General features: G+C 45.0%; 1 protein-coding gene across 3 annotated transcripts in view; it reads left to right on the top strand.

Moving 5' to 3' along the window:
• Positions 1-17,390, top strand: part of THRAP3 (thyroid hormone receptor associated protein 3) — a 78,078-nt gene extending 60,688 nt beyond the window's left edge. For all 3 annotated transcript variants that reach the window (XM_058718038.1, XM_058718036.1, XM_058718037.1), the window contains exons 4-12: positions 1,690-2,595; positions 4,143-4,856; positions 5,804-5,976; positions 6,725-6,836; positions 7,870-7,954; positions 9,920-10,107; positions 12,938-13,133; positions 13,562-13,705; positions 15,785-17,390. In XM_058718038.1, coding sequence (XP_058574021.1) covers positions 1,690-2,595; positions 4,143-4,856; positions 5,804-5,976; positions 6,725-6,836; positions 7,870-7,954; positions 9,920-10,107; positions 12,938-13,133; positions 13,562-13,705; positions 15,785-16,006 — 2,740 coding nt within the window. In that variant the 3' untranslated portion in view covers positions 16,007-17,390. The remainder of the gene's footprint in view (positions 1-1,689; positions 2,596-4,142; positions 4,857-5,803; positions 5,977-6,724; positions 6,837-7,869; positions 7,955-9,919; positions 10,108-12,937; positions 13,134-13,561; positions 13,706-15,784) is intronic.
• The last annotated feature ends 672 nt before the right edge of the window (positions 17,391-18,062 follow it).

Raw genomic sequence — 18,062 nt, 5'->3', positions numbered from 1 at the left:
AGCCTGCATCCGCCTCTTCCTTCTTTTCTTATATTGTTACTGTTTTCGAATGAAAAGTATGGAAGGTAAGTTTTTTTTCATTGTACTTAAATAGTAACTGTTAACAACGTTTTTGCCAGTCACAATTGTTCTTGGGGTGGATAAAGAACACCGTGGGAAGACGGATCCCACTTTTATCTTCTATAGATTAATATAAATTTCTTTTCAAAAACACCATTTGTTTAGTTAAGATCTGTCATATTTGCTAAATGGAGTTATTTATAAAACAAGCAAATAAAATCTGTTTTTGGTTAGGCCAAATATGAAAAATTCTGTTAACTGAAGGTTTTTATTCTGTATGTAAAGAAAGTATTTTTGCGAAGACTTTTTTCTAGTAATTTTAGATATTTTAATGTTAATGATGTATATCATAATCGACAAGGCACATTCGGTGTCCAAGAACCCCAGCAGATTTTTATACCAACAGGTAACTTTGGCTTTTGGATCAAAACAGCTCTCTGTCATTGACAAACTTAGCATTCATAAACATGTAATTTTTACAAAATCAGGTTACTGTTAAATCCCTGTGGTTCTGGAAATGCCCCTTTGCCCAGTTAGAGTCCCAGATTGTTGGATGAAGAACACAACACTTGGCTTTAGGTTCACTTGAAAGACGTGTGGGTGGTGGTGCCGGAAGAGGGTTGGTTTTGTCATTTTCTTTACTGAACCTCCTGTGTACTTGGGTGTTTATGGTCAGATGGTGCCCTCTTGTGGCACCTAGGTAGGATCGTGTGATTCAACAGCAGAAAGTCATCCACCTAAGAAATGAAACCATTTCCAGGTCCCCAGTAAATATTTTTTTTTAAGTTTATTTTTGAGAGAGACAGTGTGAGTGGGGAGAGGGGCAGAGAGAGAGGGAGACACAGAATCTGAAACAGGCTCCAGGCTCTGAGCTGTCAGCACAGAACCCAATGTGGAGCTTGAACCCACAAACCGTGAGATCACAATCTGAGCTGAAGTTGGGCTCTTAAACCGACTGAGCCACCCAGGTGCCCCCAGGTCCCCGGTAAGAAAAACAGTATTTTTGTATCTTTTGCTGACCTGATTTCAGTGAATTGTTTTAAGCTCTGAGCAGTAGCATCTCCAAGTTCCTGTTTAAGTGTTCTTTGGTTGGGACTGTGTGTTTACAACCCAAGGTTTTAGTGGAATCTAAGGAAGTAGTCCTGCATAGACAGAGAGGGCTGAATGGGATGAGGAGTAGAGTGTTATACCACGATAAGGGGTGAGGACCTACATTTAGTCTGGACCTTTGTCTGAGCTTGCATTCTTCCTGGCTTCCAATGGGTTAGGGACCTGTAGAATCCCTTGTGAAATTCTCAGCAACGTGTATACTATATTAAAATGATTTTGTTTAGTGTACTACATTAAGAACATTATTCTTTTAAGCATTGTAGAAACACATTTCTATTTAAAAAGGGCTACAATATTAATGAAGCAATCTCAGTGTGTAATTGTTAAAACGATTCATATCTGTGTATTTGTACTTCATATGGGTCAGCAATGGGATCAGATATTTAAATTGTGCCCTTTCTTTGAAAATAAAATATTTAAGAACAGGATCTCAAACCGTTACCTCTTTGTTGGCAGGGATGTCTTAAATAAAAGGGCTTGTGTCAAAAATTCAAATGTTTCCCTCCTCCCCCTTTTCAGTTCTAGGTCTCGTTCCAGATCATATTCTCCAGCTCATAACAGAGAGAGAAATCACCCAAGAGTATATCAGAATCGGGATTTCCGAGGTCACAACAGAGGCTATAGAAGGCCCTATTATTTCCGTGGGCGCAACAGAGGCTTTTATCCGTGGGGCCAGTATAACCGAGGAGGCTATGGAAACTACCGCTCGAATTGGCAGAATTACCGGCAAGCATACAGTCCTCGTCGGGGCCGTTCCCGATCCCGGTCCCCAAAGAGAAGGTCCCCTTCACCGAGGTCCAGGAGCCATTCTAGAAACTCCGATAAGTCTTCCTCTGACAGGTCGAGGCGCTCCTCATCGTCTCGTTCTTCCTCCAACCACAGCCGAGTTGAATCTTCTAAGCGCAAGTCTGCAAAGGAGAAAAAGTCCTCTTCCAAGGATAGCCGGCCGTCTCAGGCTGCTGGGGATAACCAAGGAGATGAGGCCAAGGAGCAGACGTTCTCTGGAGGCACCTCTCAAGACACAAAAGCATCTGACAGCTCGAAACCGTGGCCAGATGCCACCACATACACTGCTGGTTCTGCGTCACGGGCCTCTGCAGTTTCTGAGTTGAGTCCCCGGGAGCGAAGCCCTGCTCTCAAAAGCCCGCTTCAGTCTGTGGTGGTGAGGCGGCGCTCACCCCGTCCTAGCCCTGTGCCAAAACCTAGCCCTCCACTTTCCAGCACATCCCAGATGGGCTCAACTCTGCAGAGTGGTGCTGGGTACCAGGCTGGGACACACCAAGGTCCATTCGATCATGGCTCTGGGTCCTTGAGTCCATCCAAAAAGAGCCCTGTGGGTAAGAGTCCACCGGCCACTGGCTCCACGTATGGCTCGTCTCAAAAGGAGGAGGCTGCTGCTCCAGGAGGAGCAGCCTATACCAAGAGGCAAGTGTCTCATTTCCTCTCCTGGTTGTGTTTTTATCTTGCCCGCTGGCAGTTTAATTGTAATGTGATCTAGGTTAGAGCTCTGATTAATGGTGATAAGGCAATCCCCGTTTCCTAAACTTTGCAGTAGCAACCTTGAAAAGCATCACCCAAGGAAACCTTGAGCTTAACTCTAGCTTTCCTGCCTCCCTGAATTTGTGTCGTAGCATAAAGTTTCTTTAGACTGCTCTGCAATGATGTTTTCACATTTAAAATTTGCCTTGGATTCTACCAACGTAAGCCAGAGAACAGAGTTTTGTGGGTCAGCTATCAAAAAATTATGGTCTTTGCCAAAATGAGCGGGCCATTGGAGATGTTAGACCCTGTAGGACCCACCATCTACTGTGATCAATCTGCATCAGCCCATGATGATGAAGAGCTACACCTTGTACCCTCACACCCTCCAGTTGAGGAGACTGGGCAAAATGGGAAAGCCTGAGGCTTAGTCCAGGAAGCCCTTGTTTTAAAATCACAAGGTGGGTGTGTGTCCCAGTAGAAGCTAACCAGGTTGCGTGTGTTAGAAGACGTGACTGTGCTTCTGCTGTGGGGGACATGGTGAGTTGGAACCTGAACCTTTGTGTGTGGTTGGATGGATTGGGATGGCAGAAGGAACAGGGAAGTTGCATTGGGACCAGGTTGTCAAGAGGTACTTAACCGGGCAGGTGGTTCCCCCCTCCTTTTCTCTCTCTCTCTGTCTCATTAGCATATTCTTTGGTCCCCCTGCTGTCCTTTGATTCTTCTTTGCCATATTAACTCAACTATAACTTGATTAGACTTGCTTCGTTAATGGTACAAATGAGATGTTCAGCCTCTGTACTTTCCAGCCTTCAGTGAGTCTGCTTTAAAGTGTAAGTGTGGTTCCTTGCCAGGACTGGGAGTCTCATTAGGAGACTCAAGGATGAGCTCTGCTTTTCCATAAGAACGAGTAGGATGGTTTTTGCCCTCTTCCCCCAATTAACTTGTATTTTGTTTTTATTTGTGTTCGCAGTATATTTCATATTTAGATCTTCTAGGTGACTTGAAGCAAACATGAAGTCTCTTTTGAGACTTGTATTTCCAAATGTGAGTTGTATAAAAAGCAAAACAGTCCAAGGTTGAACATTCTATGTTAACTTTGCTGAAAGCAGATTTTAAGTGACTGAGTGAAGGTTGGATAAGACCTTAATTTTTTTTTTCCTAGACCACTTACAGGTAAGTAGGTTTTTGTTTTTTAGTATCCTAAAAAATTACCTTTGCTGTTTTCTTTTTGGTTGCTCTTGTAAGATACAACTCCACGGGCCATGTATTTTTCTCTTAAATGGCATCCAAGTTCATAGATCTGTGAAGGGCCACTTTTTAGAAATTGCTAGAAAGTAACCAAGTAGAAAGTCCTTTGGTAACACTGGAATCTACAAGACATGTTTGTTCAGAGAATTAAAAAAAAAAAAAAAAAAAAAAAGAATGGTGCTGTTTTAGATCAGGTTGCTTAAAGAAGCCTCTTTTGTGTCTCCCTTGTGTTTTATAACTAGGTACCTAGAAGAGCAGAAGACCGAGAACGGAAAAGATAAGGAACAGAAACAAACAAACACTGATAAAGAGAAAATGAAAGAAAAAGGGAGCTTCTCTGACACGGGCTTGGGTGATGCGAAAATGAAATCTGATCCATTTGCTCCCAAAACTGATGCCGAAAAGTCTTTTCGGGGTAGCCAGTCTCCCAAAAGGTATAAGCTTCGAGATGACTTTGAGAAGAAGATGGCTGACTTCCATAAGGAGGACATGGATGGTCAAGATAAAGACAAAGCAAAGGGAAGGAAGGAATCAGAGTTTGATGATGAACCCAAATTTATGTCGAAAGTTATAGCAGGTGCAAACAAAAACCAGGAGGAGGAGAAGTCCGGCAAATGGGAGGGCCTGGTGTATGCGCCTCCAGGGAAGGAAAAGCAGAGGAAAACCGAGGAGCTGGAGGAGGAATCTTTCTCAGAGAGATCCAAAAAGGAGGATCGGGGAGGGCCCAAGAGAACCGAAAGTGGGCACCGGGGGTTTGTGCCTGAAAAGAATTTCCGAGTGACCGCTTACAAAGCAGTCCAGGAGAAAAGCTCTTCACCTCCCCCGAGAAAGACCTCTGAGAGCCGAGAGAAGCTAGGAGCCAAAGGAGACTTTTCCTCAGGGAAGTCTTCCTTTTCTATTACTCGAGAGGCCCAGGTCAATGTCCGGATGGACTCTTTTGATGAGGACCTTGCCAGGTGAGGTGTGGTCCTTGAACCTCAGGGCTTTAGTGGTCTAAGGGGCATCTCCTTATCCTTCTCTCTAAGGATGTTCTGGAACCAGGACAGGCCCCTCCTGTATTTCCTGTGCTATCCAAGTTTCATAGCTGATACGTCAACCTGTGTTCAGTGGAGAAGTGTGTGTCACTAAGGAGTTATGTGTTGGGGGCAGTATCACAGGGGTGGTGAAGCATCTTTGCAGTCTTCAGTGACTGGCTTTCTGGGGGTTGGGTCCCCTCTTGACCTCTGTCCATTACCCTACCCCATATCCCCTGTCATCCCATTTTTTTCCCCTTAAATGTGCTTAAGGTGATTTTGCCTGTGGAGCCATCCAGAATCCATTTTTCCATGCTGGTTACCAGAGTCAGTTATTACTACAGACCTCCATCACATAACATAGCAATTTTAAAGTTGGGGCTTGGGTGGAAGAAGGGTGTGTTGGCAGAACTTTAGGGAAGAATGGTAAGGCCCAGACTGACTGTGTTTTATACCTGGTGTGAGAACCGCACAGCCAGTTGGAAGTCTGCCTGAGCAGCATTCCAGGCACCTCCCACGTCACTGTCACTTCACTGAGTGGCCCTGGCTGGGCAAACTAGTTGATCTTTTAAATACTTTTCAATTTGTTGTGTGTGTTAAAACCAGCAGCGACTCCAAAAACAGAGTTACTGATGTTGAGTACTTTATTTACCCTGACCATTTGTTCCTGTCAGAGACTCCCAGTGAAAAAAGGGAAGAGAGATTTTGGATGCCCTTTTCCCTAGTTATGGTCCATTGAAATTACTTTGAACTTGGGTAGGAAGCAAAAAGGAACTTTGTGGGTAAATTTAAAACTACTGAGGAAAAAAAAGCATTGTATTTTTAGGGTTTGAGTGTTTTGACTTCCTGTATATCTTGTTCCACGGGGCCTCCCTATGTTTCTTTTTCAGACCCAGTGGCTTATTGGCTCAGGAACGCAAGCTCTGTCGGGATCTAGTCCATAGCAACAAAAAGGAACAGGAATTTCGTTCCATTTTCCAGCACATACAGTCAGCTCAGTCTCAGCGGAGCCCCTCTGAACTGTTTGCCCAGCATATAGTGACCATTGTTCACCATGTTAAAGGTGAGTGCAGACCCCAGCCTGCTTGAGCCTCCCTTTCTGTGTGCTTAGCTTCCTCTGCTATAAGCAGAAGGATGAGTGGGTGACTAAGGGAGCCTTTTGGGGCCCTTTATCTCATCAAAAGGGCCTTTGAAGCTAGAGACTGGCTTGAAGGAAATTCCTTCCAAGGAGGAGTTTCCATTTTGTAATTACAGACTTGAACATTTTGAAATTATAGTAACCTGTGCTCGTGAGAATAGGTAAAATACTTCACGTAAGGTTTAAAATGCTGGCAGAAGGAAGTATGAAAAGTGGCTTTTCCAGCACCTCTTTTCCTTTCTAGCAGATGAAAGCCTATAGAGATCTCTCAGAGACTTTGTGCTGTGAATTTCTTCCCCACATTATTCTACCATTTCCTGGGCAGATTGAGGTGGGCAGGTTGGGAATGGCTGAGAGAAGTGATACAGAAGCTAAGTTGGGCCAGTTACAGGTTCTACCTGAAATCTAAACTCCAGTGGGAGTTGGTGCTGTAATTCACAGAGAAGTGAGCTCTCGGTTTCCTTGTATCCATGTCCTAAGACAAGGGACTTATATAGTGGAAACCCAGTGGCCAACATTGGATCGTGTCTGAACCAGCCGTTTTTCCTCCCTCTTTTCAGCGTGTTTGTTACGTGTATTTGACGACTTGAGTCACATCTCTGGCTACAGGTTCATGCAGAAGAGTTGAATATTCTGCCTTTGGTAGCATAACGTGTTCTTTGAATTCCCACAGAGCATCACTTTGGGTCCTCAGGAATGACATTGCATGAGCGCTTTACTAAATACCTAAAGAGAGGAACTGAGCAGGAGGCGGCTAAAAACAAGAAAAGCCCAGAGATACACAGGTGAGGACTTCAGCCTTACACTGGAGGTGGCCATAAAAGATTGCTCATCAGATAATAAACTCCTCTTGTTTTTATCAACATTAGGTGCGTTAGCAGCAGGGTTTAGGGTAAACACTCTCCAGACTCTAGGGTAGCAGTGGGCGTTTGTTGTTTGAGTGGAAAGGACATGTCTTAATGACTATGGTTGCTCACTTTGGGCCTGAGGAAGACCGGCCTTTTGATATAGATGAATCCTTGTATTGTTGGGAGCTGACAAATAGTAACCTGAGACCACTGTGAACTTTCTATAGGCAGAGTAAATGCTAAGTTTCTGTAAGCAACCCCTGTGTTCCATATATCAGTTCTTTTGGAAGAATTTGCCGTGGGTGGGAGAGCTTGCAGAATTGTGTCAAAGGGTTTAAAAGCCCAGCAGTTTTAGAGTATCACATTCAATTGTGGCAGTATATTCAGCAGTTACGGGCTTTGTCTAGAAACAAACTTGGCCGTATCTTTAATTTCTTAATAGTCCGCTCTTGAGCCTGTTGCGGTAGGTAGGAGAATGCTGTTTCTACAACAGTCTTCGGGTTTTAGGGTCTTTGGGGTGTGTGTACGTGCCAGGCCGTTGTTTTCTCATCTAGACCGAATCTCATAGGTAAATAATGGGCTATTATATTCTTATTCCCAAGATGAAAACTGCTCTTTGAGGTTAGCAGGGCATGGATAGTCTTGATGTGAATTTGAGATAATAGGTGTGGGTGTAGGTGAGTCTTTCTTCCTGGCTGTAACAGTATTGGGAAGGAATGAGAAGTTTATTCAGTTTGAGTTTGAGAGGTTGGTGTGTATGTTGTGTGTACGCGCCTGTGTGCTCACGGACACACCTATGGGAGAGTATAAACATATAAGCAAAGAATGTAAATAATGTATGTGTCTAAGTTAGGAAACATAATGAAAAAGAATGCCTATGATTCTGTTGCCCAACTTATGAACTAAAATGTTACCACTACTATATTCATACTGCGGGATATTAAACCTTTTTTCTGTTTTCAATTTTTAGGAGGATAGACATTTCTCCCAGTACATTCAGAAAACATGGTTTGGCTCATGACGAAATGAAAAGCCCACGGGAACCTGGCTACAAGGTGAACTGTTGCTTTGATCGTAATTCCAACAAAATGAGTGCGTTGGGCATGAACTTGACAGAAATGTGTTTGTTTAAATTACTCTCTACTTAAGTTTGTGTTTTTCTTTTAAGGATGGGCATAATTCTAAAAATGAACTACAAAGGGTTAATTTTTATTAAATGTATCAACAACCTTTGTGAAGTGGTTAGAATATGGTAAATGACCCCAAAGTCTATTGAGGTGAGCTTGAGAAAAAAAAGAGAGGAGTTTTGGAACAAGTGCCCATGATGAGAGAAGAAACTTTTTGTGATATTTTTCTGCTTGTAAGTATTATCAAATCAACTATATTACATGCACTATTTCCAACCATGATTTCAAAAAGACATGCATGTCAGAGGAGAGTGAAATATTCATATCTTAACATGGTAGACTGTTTTAAACAGCTAGTCCAGTTTTTTTTTCTAACATTGTACCATATTTATCATCTGTCGGTTACTGTTACTTTAAAAGCTAAACATTATTTTGATAGCCCAGCTACATTTGCAATGATGTGCACGCAAACATAGTTATTAAGAAGTTAAAGCTTGTATGCAGTCTTTTTACTGTGAAATAATAGGTTTGGGTTTTTTTTTTTAAGTCTTAGTGTTTATTGACCTTCATTCACATATGCAGTTAAAATTTAAAATTAAAGATTTCCATTGCTGCTGAAACCTTTTCTAAAGATATTAATCTTCAAGTCTTCTGGACAGAATTGTCTTGGTAGTTGAATGTGATGAGAGGCACTCTGGCACAGTGTCTTCTCTCCCACCCCCTTTTCTTTTTCTCCATTTGTCGCCTCCCCCACCCCCCGGTACTCCCCCAGCTCGGCACTAACCATGTGAAATGCAAGGCTTTGAAACAGCAGAAGAGAGCTGGTCCTCAAGGCCTCGCAGAGCTGACCCCATAGAGGTGCTGGGGGTGCACGGCCTCAGGGAGCAGCTTCTGCCTTTGTTTTGTTGTTTTGTTCTGTTTTTGTGTTTGGAGGGTGAAGAGGCCCCATTCCCTCTCAAAACCAACATGATAAAAATAAACCTTAAACTTATTTCGGCAAAAAGCTTAGTAGTTTGTGTAAGTGCAATGTTAATACAGAGTCAGCTGCCCATTCCTTCCTCTTTTAGAGAAGTTTTACTTCCCATGAGGCAAATCCTGGTGCTTAATGATCCTGAATCCACCTTGCCCTCTGCTCTGAGTGTCCCAAGAGCTGTCGAAAGCCTTTGCCCTGGTTTGGGACGCACAGTGCTACTGCTGTCCATCTGCGGTGCATGTACCCTGAGGCTTCGACTTCCTAGGAAGTCAGCAAAAACGGGGTTTTGCTTTCTTTTTCTGCTGCTGCTTTTTTCTTTTTTAAAATAAATTTTGACCTGGTATTGTCACTTCATGAATTTTCCATAATGGTTTTTGATGTTCCTTCTCTAAAGCTGTTTCTCATTGTAACTAAGCATTTTGGAAGGCTGCTGAGGTGTCCCATGCTCTGTTGCTGGGCTGCATGCTCAGAGCCAGTTCCAAGGAGAGCATAAACCCATGGTGGCTGCCACGGCATAGGTAGGGAAGGACAACACGACACAGGCATTTCCGCTCTTGGTGGTGACTATAGGCCTGACCCAGCCTAACCAGCCACCCTCTAAAGCGGAATTTGGCCTTCTCAGCTTGTAGGCTAGCCAGAGTCATTACTGGGCCACAGAGGAAGCAAACAAGGCGAGATCAATGTTTAGCATTTTCAGAAGGTAGACATTATTTCAGAGAACTGGTTTGGGTTCTGTGAGGGACCCTCAGGAAGGGACTTCTGTGGGACGTCCTGTATCCCTCCCAAGCTTGGGTGCAGTGCCTCACACTCCCAGTGCTTCCTCTGTACCGCTCCATTGGAGTGGGAACCACAGTTTGTGGGGTGGTTGAGTTGGCAGCCCTGAATCCCAAAAACCTTCATTTTGATTTCTCTCTTGGCAGACTGAGGGAAAATACAAAGATGATCCTGTTGATCTGCGCCTTGATATTGAACGTCGTAAAAAACATAAGGAGAGAGATCTTAAACGAGGTAAATCAAGAGAATCAGTGGATTCCCGAGACTCAAGCCACTCGAGGGAAAGATCAGCTGAGAAAACAGAGAAAACTCATAAAGGATCAAAGAAGCAGAAGTACGTAAGCCCCTGTTCCCTCATTCAGACTTCTGAGTGGGGTCTCTTGTCTGCTCCTTCTGGGCTCTATACCAGAGTTTCATTTAGGGTTAGGGATGATAGCAGTTTGTTCTTTGATATCCTGTAACTGTCAAATAAGGTCCCTGGCTTGAAAACAACTTCTGCATCAAAGTAGGGGTATGATCCTTGTCCAGAGAAGGCCTCCTGGGAGATGGGTCTTTAGTTTGCCTCTAGGGATGGAGTGGAAAATCATTTGGGAATTCCTTTTGGGTTATTTTAGACATTTTCTTTGATACATTCTTTTTCATCACAAATTTTAATGGGGAGGTTATGTTTTAGAAATGGCTCAAAGTTGTTGGCTCATAGTAACACTTTTGTCAAAGACATAGGGTGAAACTAAATATAGGACAAGGTTGTTGATTTTTTTTTTTTTTTTAAGAACATTCTCCCCCCCCCCCCCAGTTAATGTTTCTTTATTTTGAGAGAGAGAGAGAGAGAATATCCCTAGCAGGCTCAATGCTGTCAGCACAGAGCATGATGAGGGGGTTCTTAGGGCTCTGTCTCACGAAGCATGAAATCATGACCTGAGCCAAAATCAAGAATTGAATACTTGACTGAGCCACCCAGGCGCCCCAAGATTGTTGATCTTAAATGCCCTTTAAGATCTAGTTTGACAGACACTTCCAAGTAAGGTGTTCCAAATATTCTTTAAACAAAGGTAGCGTTGTTGAACTTCATAGGGCAGCATTCATGCCAAGGTCCTGTCATTTCTGTTTACATCTGTGAAAGTTCCATGACTTTTCAATCATGTCTCATTAAACGTAGAATTGAAGCCCCACACATTCCCATATGAAGCAACACCACTTTTGCTGTTTCTGAACTTTGGCCAGCAGGCGTTTTCATTATCCATTTTCTGATAACAATCCTTTGAGATAAGTTGCACGGTTGGTATGGTACCCACTTTGCCCATTTGAAAGATAAGCTGAGCTTATAATGATTTTTCTGAAATGACATAATTATCAGCTGACATCAAAACTCAGATCTTCTGTCCCACTTTTTCTTCCTTCCACTGTGTTACTTGTGCATCAGAAGCCCTGGCACTTGCCAGGACTGCCCCCTGACAAAGGGACCTGATAATCCTCAACAGGGAGTGGATGTGGTGGTCCAGTAGTCCTCAGCACTGCTTCTGGTGGAAAGGAGGCAAAACCCCTCAAACATTTCAGGGTTGGGTTTGGGTTATTGATCCTGATTCCTTTCCCTGGAACACGTTACCTCTTCCCCTGACTTGCTGTGTGATGTTGAAACCCTAGTGTTTTGTGATTGGGGCAAGAAGAAAGATGTTTAATCTCGTTAAATATCATTCTTCAGGGGCTCCTGGGTGACTCAGTCGGTTGGGCATCCGACTTCGGCTCAGGTCGTGATCTCACAGTCCGTGAGTTCGAGCCCAGTGTCAGGCTCTGTGCTGATGGCTCGGAGCCTGGAGCCTGCTTCTGATTCTGTGTCTCCCTCTCTCTCTGCCCCTCCCCTCTCATGCTCTGTCTCTCTCTGTCTCAAAAATAAATTTAAAAAAAATTAAAAGAAATTAAAAAAAAAAAATATATATATATCCCATCACTCTTCAGTTTACAAAAACGGTTTCTCGAATGACTGAAGAACAACTTAACCCAAGATCACGCAAGTAATAAAAGTGATACTGGGACTCCAGTCTGAGGCCTTTTGGGATCTTGTTTTTAAAACCTCTTAGAAAAATCCTGTGATGATAACTTAGATTTCCCCTATTTATGAGTAAATGCTAGAAAGAGGCACTAGGATTTAAATATTTAAGTTCTTGAGCTTCTCAAATGGTGAATGTGGTGGGAGAGGGAGCAGGGTGCTTTGTTTGCGAAATGGAGGGGGACATGGGAAGGGAGGATAGCAGTAGGTTATTGGCGCTTGGCTGGCCTTTACCTCTAAGTGTCCTCTACTCCTGGGAGCCTGGCCTTTCTGCCATCTTAAAGGCAGCCAGTAACCCCCACTAGCACATGGCAGGACTGGCACCGACTTCTCCATAGATGGTGACTCATTGTAGTAAGCTAATTTGCCCTGGTCTGTAATTTCTCTCAGATGAAGGGAAGGGAGGGAAGTAACTCTGGGAAGAGTTTTGCCGGATCCTGTGCTTTAATAACTCAACCTGTTTGAGCTCAGTGAGAGGTGGTATGTGGGATAGTGGTATAATTAGAGCTAGGTTTGAACCCCAGTTCTGCTCAGCTCTGTCACCCTGAATCTCTTGTCTATAAAGTGGGAGAAATAATACTGAATAATCACAGCCGCCATTCACTACATACCTGCTATGTCATTGTGAAGTGTTGAAGCATATTGTTTGTTCAGTCTCTAGAACAGGCCTAAATTAGGCCAGTAGTGTTCTTCCTATGAGAAATAAAAGTAATGTAAAGCACTAAACACATGGTAATATATTAAACCTCTGTACCAGTTCCAGATACGTCATGGCCTGCAATGCAGTGTTCTCTCCTCTGCCTTTCTAGTTCATGCAAATGTATTATACGGGGCCATGGGCTGTGTTCTGTTCCTTCTCTGTGTATGTCCCATGTTCATCACAGGCTGACACATAGACCTGTCACTGAACATGACCCACAGAACTGAGAGGAGGCCTCCTAGGTACCCTGGGTGGGTAAGTTGGGGGTGAGTTGGGTGTTTTGAGGTTACTCAGTGTCTTCAGTGTTTTCATCACAGATATGTTCCTGATTGCCCTGTGCTTCTTACCAGTGAGTACAGCCAAGGGCTGTACCCTGGAGCTTGGTGATTTAAATCCCTGGCTCTTCTGTTTTCGTAGGAAGCACCGGAGAGCACGAGACCGGTCCAGGTCATCCTCCTCTTCCTCCCAGTCATCCCACTCCTACAAAGCGGAAGAGTACACTGAAGAGACGGAGGAGAGGGAAGAGAGCACCACAGGCTTTGACAAGTCCAGACTGGGGACCAAAGACTTCGTGGGTCCAAGTGAAAGAGGAGGCAGAGCTCGAGGGACCTTTGTAAGATCCTGCCCCCTCTCCCTTTCTCTGAGCCCCTATTCCTCCCAATTGTTTGTTTATCCAAATACTAGTTTTATTGTCCTTGATACAAGGAATTCAGTCTATAGATCCCAGAATCTGTGGTTCCCCTCTTCCTTAAGCTTTTTCTTTTTACTTATTTTTCTTACCTAGAAAGCCTCTTGGGGCTTCTGGCCTCATTATTTCCCCCACTTACCTTGACTCCCTGCTGTGTCTGTAGGGAGGGCCTTGTGCCATATGGTCCTCTCTGTATGGGCTCCAGACTTGAGCTAGAGACCATTTGACCAGCAGATTGACCAGAGGACTGCTGTCTGTTCTGCACTAGAACAGGATTTGAACAGAAGGCAGGGAGTTGTTTTTCTCCATTCCTGACAGAGTCCTTTGTTCCTTTTCCCTACTTAATGCCACAGCAATTTCGAGCCAGAGGGAGAGGCTGGGGCAGAGGCAACTACTCTGGTAACAACAACAATAACAGCAACAACGATTTTCAAAAGAGAACCCGGGAGGAGGAGTGGGACCCCGAGTACACACCCAAAAGCAAGAAGTATTACTTGGTAGGTGTCTGGGATAAGTGGGAAGGGCCGGAGCAGTGCCTTGGGCACACACAGTAGCTGATACCAAGGCTTTAATTGATCTGTCCAGAACTGTGATTAAATATGTGTGTAGGCATATTGCACTGGGAGGGGGGAGGGGGGAGATTTGTACTCGAGGGACAGCACAGTGCCGGCAAAAGATGAGTGTTCTCTTGAGAGCTGGTCCCGGCCTCAGAAGTGTTTTATCGTCTAAGAGGTTTATGGATTCTAGGATAAACAAGAAGGCTTGCTCTGGCCTTTTTAGTCTGTGAGCATTTTTTTTTTTTTTTTAAGTTTATTTATTTATTTTGAGAGAGAGAGCGTACAGGGAAGGGGCAGAGAGAGAAAGAATCACAAGCAGGCTCTGCACTGCCAGCACAGAGCCCGACACGGAGCTCAAACTCACGAACTGTGAGATCATGACCTGAGCCAAAGTTCAGAGTCAGACACTTAACCAACTGAGCCACCCAGGTGCCTCATAGGTCTGTGAGCTTTTTAATTGCTAACCCAACCTCAGCCTCCCTCCAGCCTTTATTCAGGGATGGAGTCATAACCCTCTCCCAAGTCTGCACTTCCACTCTCACTCCCTCGTGCAAGATAGATAGAAAAGACAGCACAGGGTCTCTGTGAGGGAGGGGATCTGTCTCCAGAATGAAATGACACTGGGCACCTCTCATCTCAGCTTCTGGTCACTCCGAAGTAGCAGGTATTTCCCAGGCTCTCCCTGTCTCCCTCATACTGGGGCTCTTCTAGGCTGGATTACCTTGCCAATGAGTAAGTTCTCTCCGCCTTGCTGTATATCACTAGCAGGCCTAGGTCCCAGCACGTGACTCTGAGTGTTGTAACCAAAGTAAACTTGCAGCCAAGCCTTCATCACCCACAAGAAGGGCTGGTGTTGGTGTGTATTGTCAGTTGCACAGTTAGGAAACAGGTTTTGTAGATGGTTGTGTACAGCAAACTTCACTTTTCTGGGGCTGCTAGGAGCTGAGTTGAGACTCCTAGAGGACCCTTGGACCCTCCAGGGAGGAGTTGGTGTGGCCTAGGATCAGTGCTGGAGTGGCACTGCTATAGGAGAATGATTAAAGTCCATCTAGAGCCCTTCTCCCTGTCTCCCATCTGCCTTCTGAAGGAGCATTGCTGGCTTCATGCGTTTAGGCTGTTGAACAGGCAGCCCTGGTAAGAAGCAGCTGGCCCTTAGCTGAGTTGACCCCTGGAGCCTGAGGTCCTGCTTGTAATGGTTTAGAGTTTTTGAAGCCATGCAGCTCATGAGGGAACACCAACTTCTAGTTTTCAAAATGCTTTCTCATTCTTTCATTGGAGCCTCCTTCTCTCATGAGATCATCAGAACAGGATTGAGATGCAGGCTGTGTTTTTTTTCTGCTCAGCCACACTGCCTCTTTGCATGAAATTAAAGGGGGGATAGAAGATGGGAGGCTGGGTTCTGGTCCTGCCTTTGCCACTTACAGGTCTGACACTGTGACCAAGTCATTTGCCTTTGTTCTCACTTCCTGTTCCAGGCTGGTTGGGGTGGGGGGGTGGGGTGGGCGGGAAGAGCTGACATCCCAACGAGGTATTGAGTGTCACTTCCTCTGGTAGCTGCCTGATGTCCCACATCAGACATAGTTTCATGTTTTGGTGTGATTGGCTTTCTCAGACCTGTCCTTTGAGAGATGGTGTATTAAATAACATGGAGTCACCTAAAGTTGCTAAGCCTTTTTCCTTCCTCTTTTGCATGGTGGAGGGTGATAATAATAGGAGGGTAGAAGTGAGGATTAAATGAGGTCATGGGTGTGAACGTCTTTCAGTGCTCAGTGAGGGTTTTATCATCATTATTATAATGCCCCCAAGCCACTGCCTTAGAATTCCTAAGGCACACAACAGGAAGATCGTCTTGGATCTGAATCAGTAGCATTTTTGGACTAGGGCACAGGGATGAGAACACAAAAGGAACAAACGGTGGGGTGGGGCAAAAGGTTGGTTTGAGAGTCACATTTGGATGAGAAGAGGGCTCTGGCCACGATTGTTCGCTCCAGTACTGATGGCAGTTTTCCTTCCTCTCAGCATGATGACCGTGAAGGCGAAGGCAGTGACAAGTGGGTGAGCCGGGGTCGGGGCCGAGGAGCCTTCCCCCGGGGTCGAGGCCGGTTCATGTTCCGGAAATCCAGCACCAGCCCCAAATGGGCCCATGACAAGTTCAGTGGGGAGGAAGGGGAGATTGAAGACGACGAGAGTGGGACAGAGAACCGAGAAGAGAAGGACAATTTACAGCCCACAACTGAGTAGGGGCCACTCTGATGGGAGCCCCTGCCCAGGGGAGAGAGGGCGCTGGGAAGATGGCTGGTGAGGAGCGAAACAGAGAAGCCTCAAGATTGCGAAAATCCCACCCCCCTCACCCCCCAGCCACGCAGAATCCTATCACCGCCGAAAGCATCCCTGGCGCCAAGTCCCACTGGACAGGCGGCCGGCTGAGGGGCCTGGGGGGTTGGGCCCAGCTCTGGAGCAGAACACAACACATTGGGCTTTAGCTGTGTTTCTCATTTGTTGTTGGTGTGCGGGGTGGGGGCTGGGGTAGGGAGGGGAGAGCGATACCTGGATTTTGGTTTGTTCCCTATTAGAAACCAACAGTTTTGTTCTTAATTTCATTTGGAGCTAAGAGGACTAATTTGATTTTCAATCTCTTCTCCCTTATCCTGATTTTAAAAGCCCTTCTTCTTCCTTTTTTTTTTTTTTTTTTTTTTTTTTTAAGGCATATGTAGTAACCATAGCAGAAAGATTTAATTTGGGCAACTTTGATTCTTCAAAGAGAAAACAAAGCATGTGAATAAACTTTGAAGTGTTCACCTCAGTTTGGGACCAAACTGCTTGGATCTTTGTAAAAATCGGTTTTGTATGTCGAGGAGGAGTTCAAGGCCTTTCTGACCACCTTGTGTTCCCCTTTTCTGCACAGCCATGTATCCGATGGTGTGCTGCTAACCATACCCCACGTCCCCCCCACACCCCAATATTTTCTGATTTCTTCTGGGCTGGGCATCCCATTCTCCACCAGCAGCTCCAGTATCCCAAACTTTGTAGTCCTGCTGATCCTCTCAGCAACAGGGGTGGAAACTGGACGGCAGTTTCTGGTCTGTTTTCTAAGAAACTTCTGAATTCTATTATCTTTACAAATATAAGATGAGAAAATAATTTTTTCAATATTTTTTATTAATCTTTTTATAAAATGAAAAGAAACTCCTATGATCGATTAAGGAAGGTGGTTATGGCTGGGTGGTTTGTGGGGGTTTGTTTTTTCTTTTCCTTTTCCTTTTTTTTTTTTTTTTTTTTTTTTTTAACCTTAAGCTTTAAGTTGAAACATTCTTGGATGTTTGGGGGGAAAACATCCTCTTAAAATGGGTCCTTGTGCTTGCCTTCTGGGGAGGCGGTCCTGAGCAGGTGAATCATATGGCATTTATGCATATGTTATATGCGGACTGCACCCACCTCTTCCCCCCACCCCCAACCTTTGCCTCTTGGGTTGTTGTGCTTCTTTCCCCTTACTTTGCTACATTTCTATAGTTAAGTTGGTTTTACTTGAATGATTCATGTTTAGGGGGAAAAAATGAAAACACCCTTCAAATTTGTTTCAACTCCTCCTGCAAATAAATAAATAAATGAAGAAGGCAGATGTAAATGGACTCTGGTCATTGTCACCCTTAGTGGGGGGGAGGGGGGGGAGGGTACCTGCCACAGCAGCTTCAGGGCAGCTGAAAGACAAATGTCTGTGAGGGCTGGGCCCAGACTGTTGCTCAGTCTCTTCATCAGCTCCGTGCCCAGTTGTTCTGGGAGGAGACTGCCACCCTTTGCTGGCTAGTAACTCGTCACCCCAGTGGTTTTGCATCATCCTGTAACTTGGACACCCCAAGAGAACTAGGTTTTTTCCCTGTGTTATGGGCAAGGACTTTGGCTTCCAAAGTGGTGGGGTAAAGGACACGGGTCGTGGACAACAGGTTCAGCCTTCCGTGTTCACCACTGAGCAGAAAGATTACTTGAAAGCCCAGCCTGGATGGGATTGGCACCAGATGGACCCTAAACTTGAGCCCTTACTAGCTCTGAGCTTGGCTCTGAGCAGGAGCCACGGAAGCTCTTCAAGTTCCTTTTTTCTCGCCCTTTTCCCAAGGAGAATCTGGGAGGTGTTTTATGAAACCAAAGAAGCCAGGTGGCGGGAAGCTGGGGTCTCTGCCCTCCTCCTTTGACCTGGGGTGGGGCTGTGGGGGTAACGTGCCTTCCAGGGACAGCAGAGATTTGGAGTACACTAGGAATAGCTTTGTGTGCGCTAGACAGCCACCTCCTCCACCCAGGGCCT

Source organism: Neofelis nebulosa, chromosome 2 (genome assembly GCF_028018385.1).
Source record: "Neofelis nebulosa isolate mNeoNeb1 chromosome 2, mNeoNeb1.pri, whole genome shotgun sequence".
NCBI classification, from domain to species: Eukaryota; Metazoa; Chordata; class Mammalia; order Carnivora; family Felidae; genus Neofelis; species Neofelis nebulosa.
Note: the sequence above shows the minus strand (reverse complement) of the source record. Positions and strands in the feature narration are given on the sequence as shown.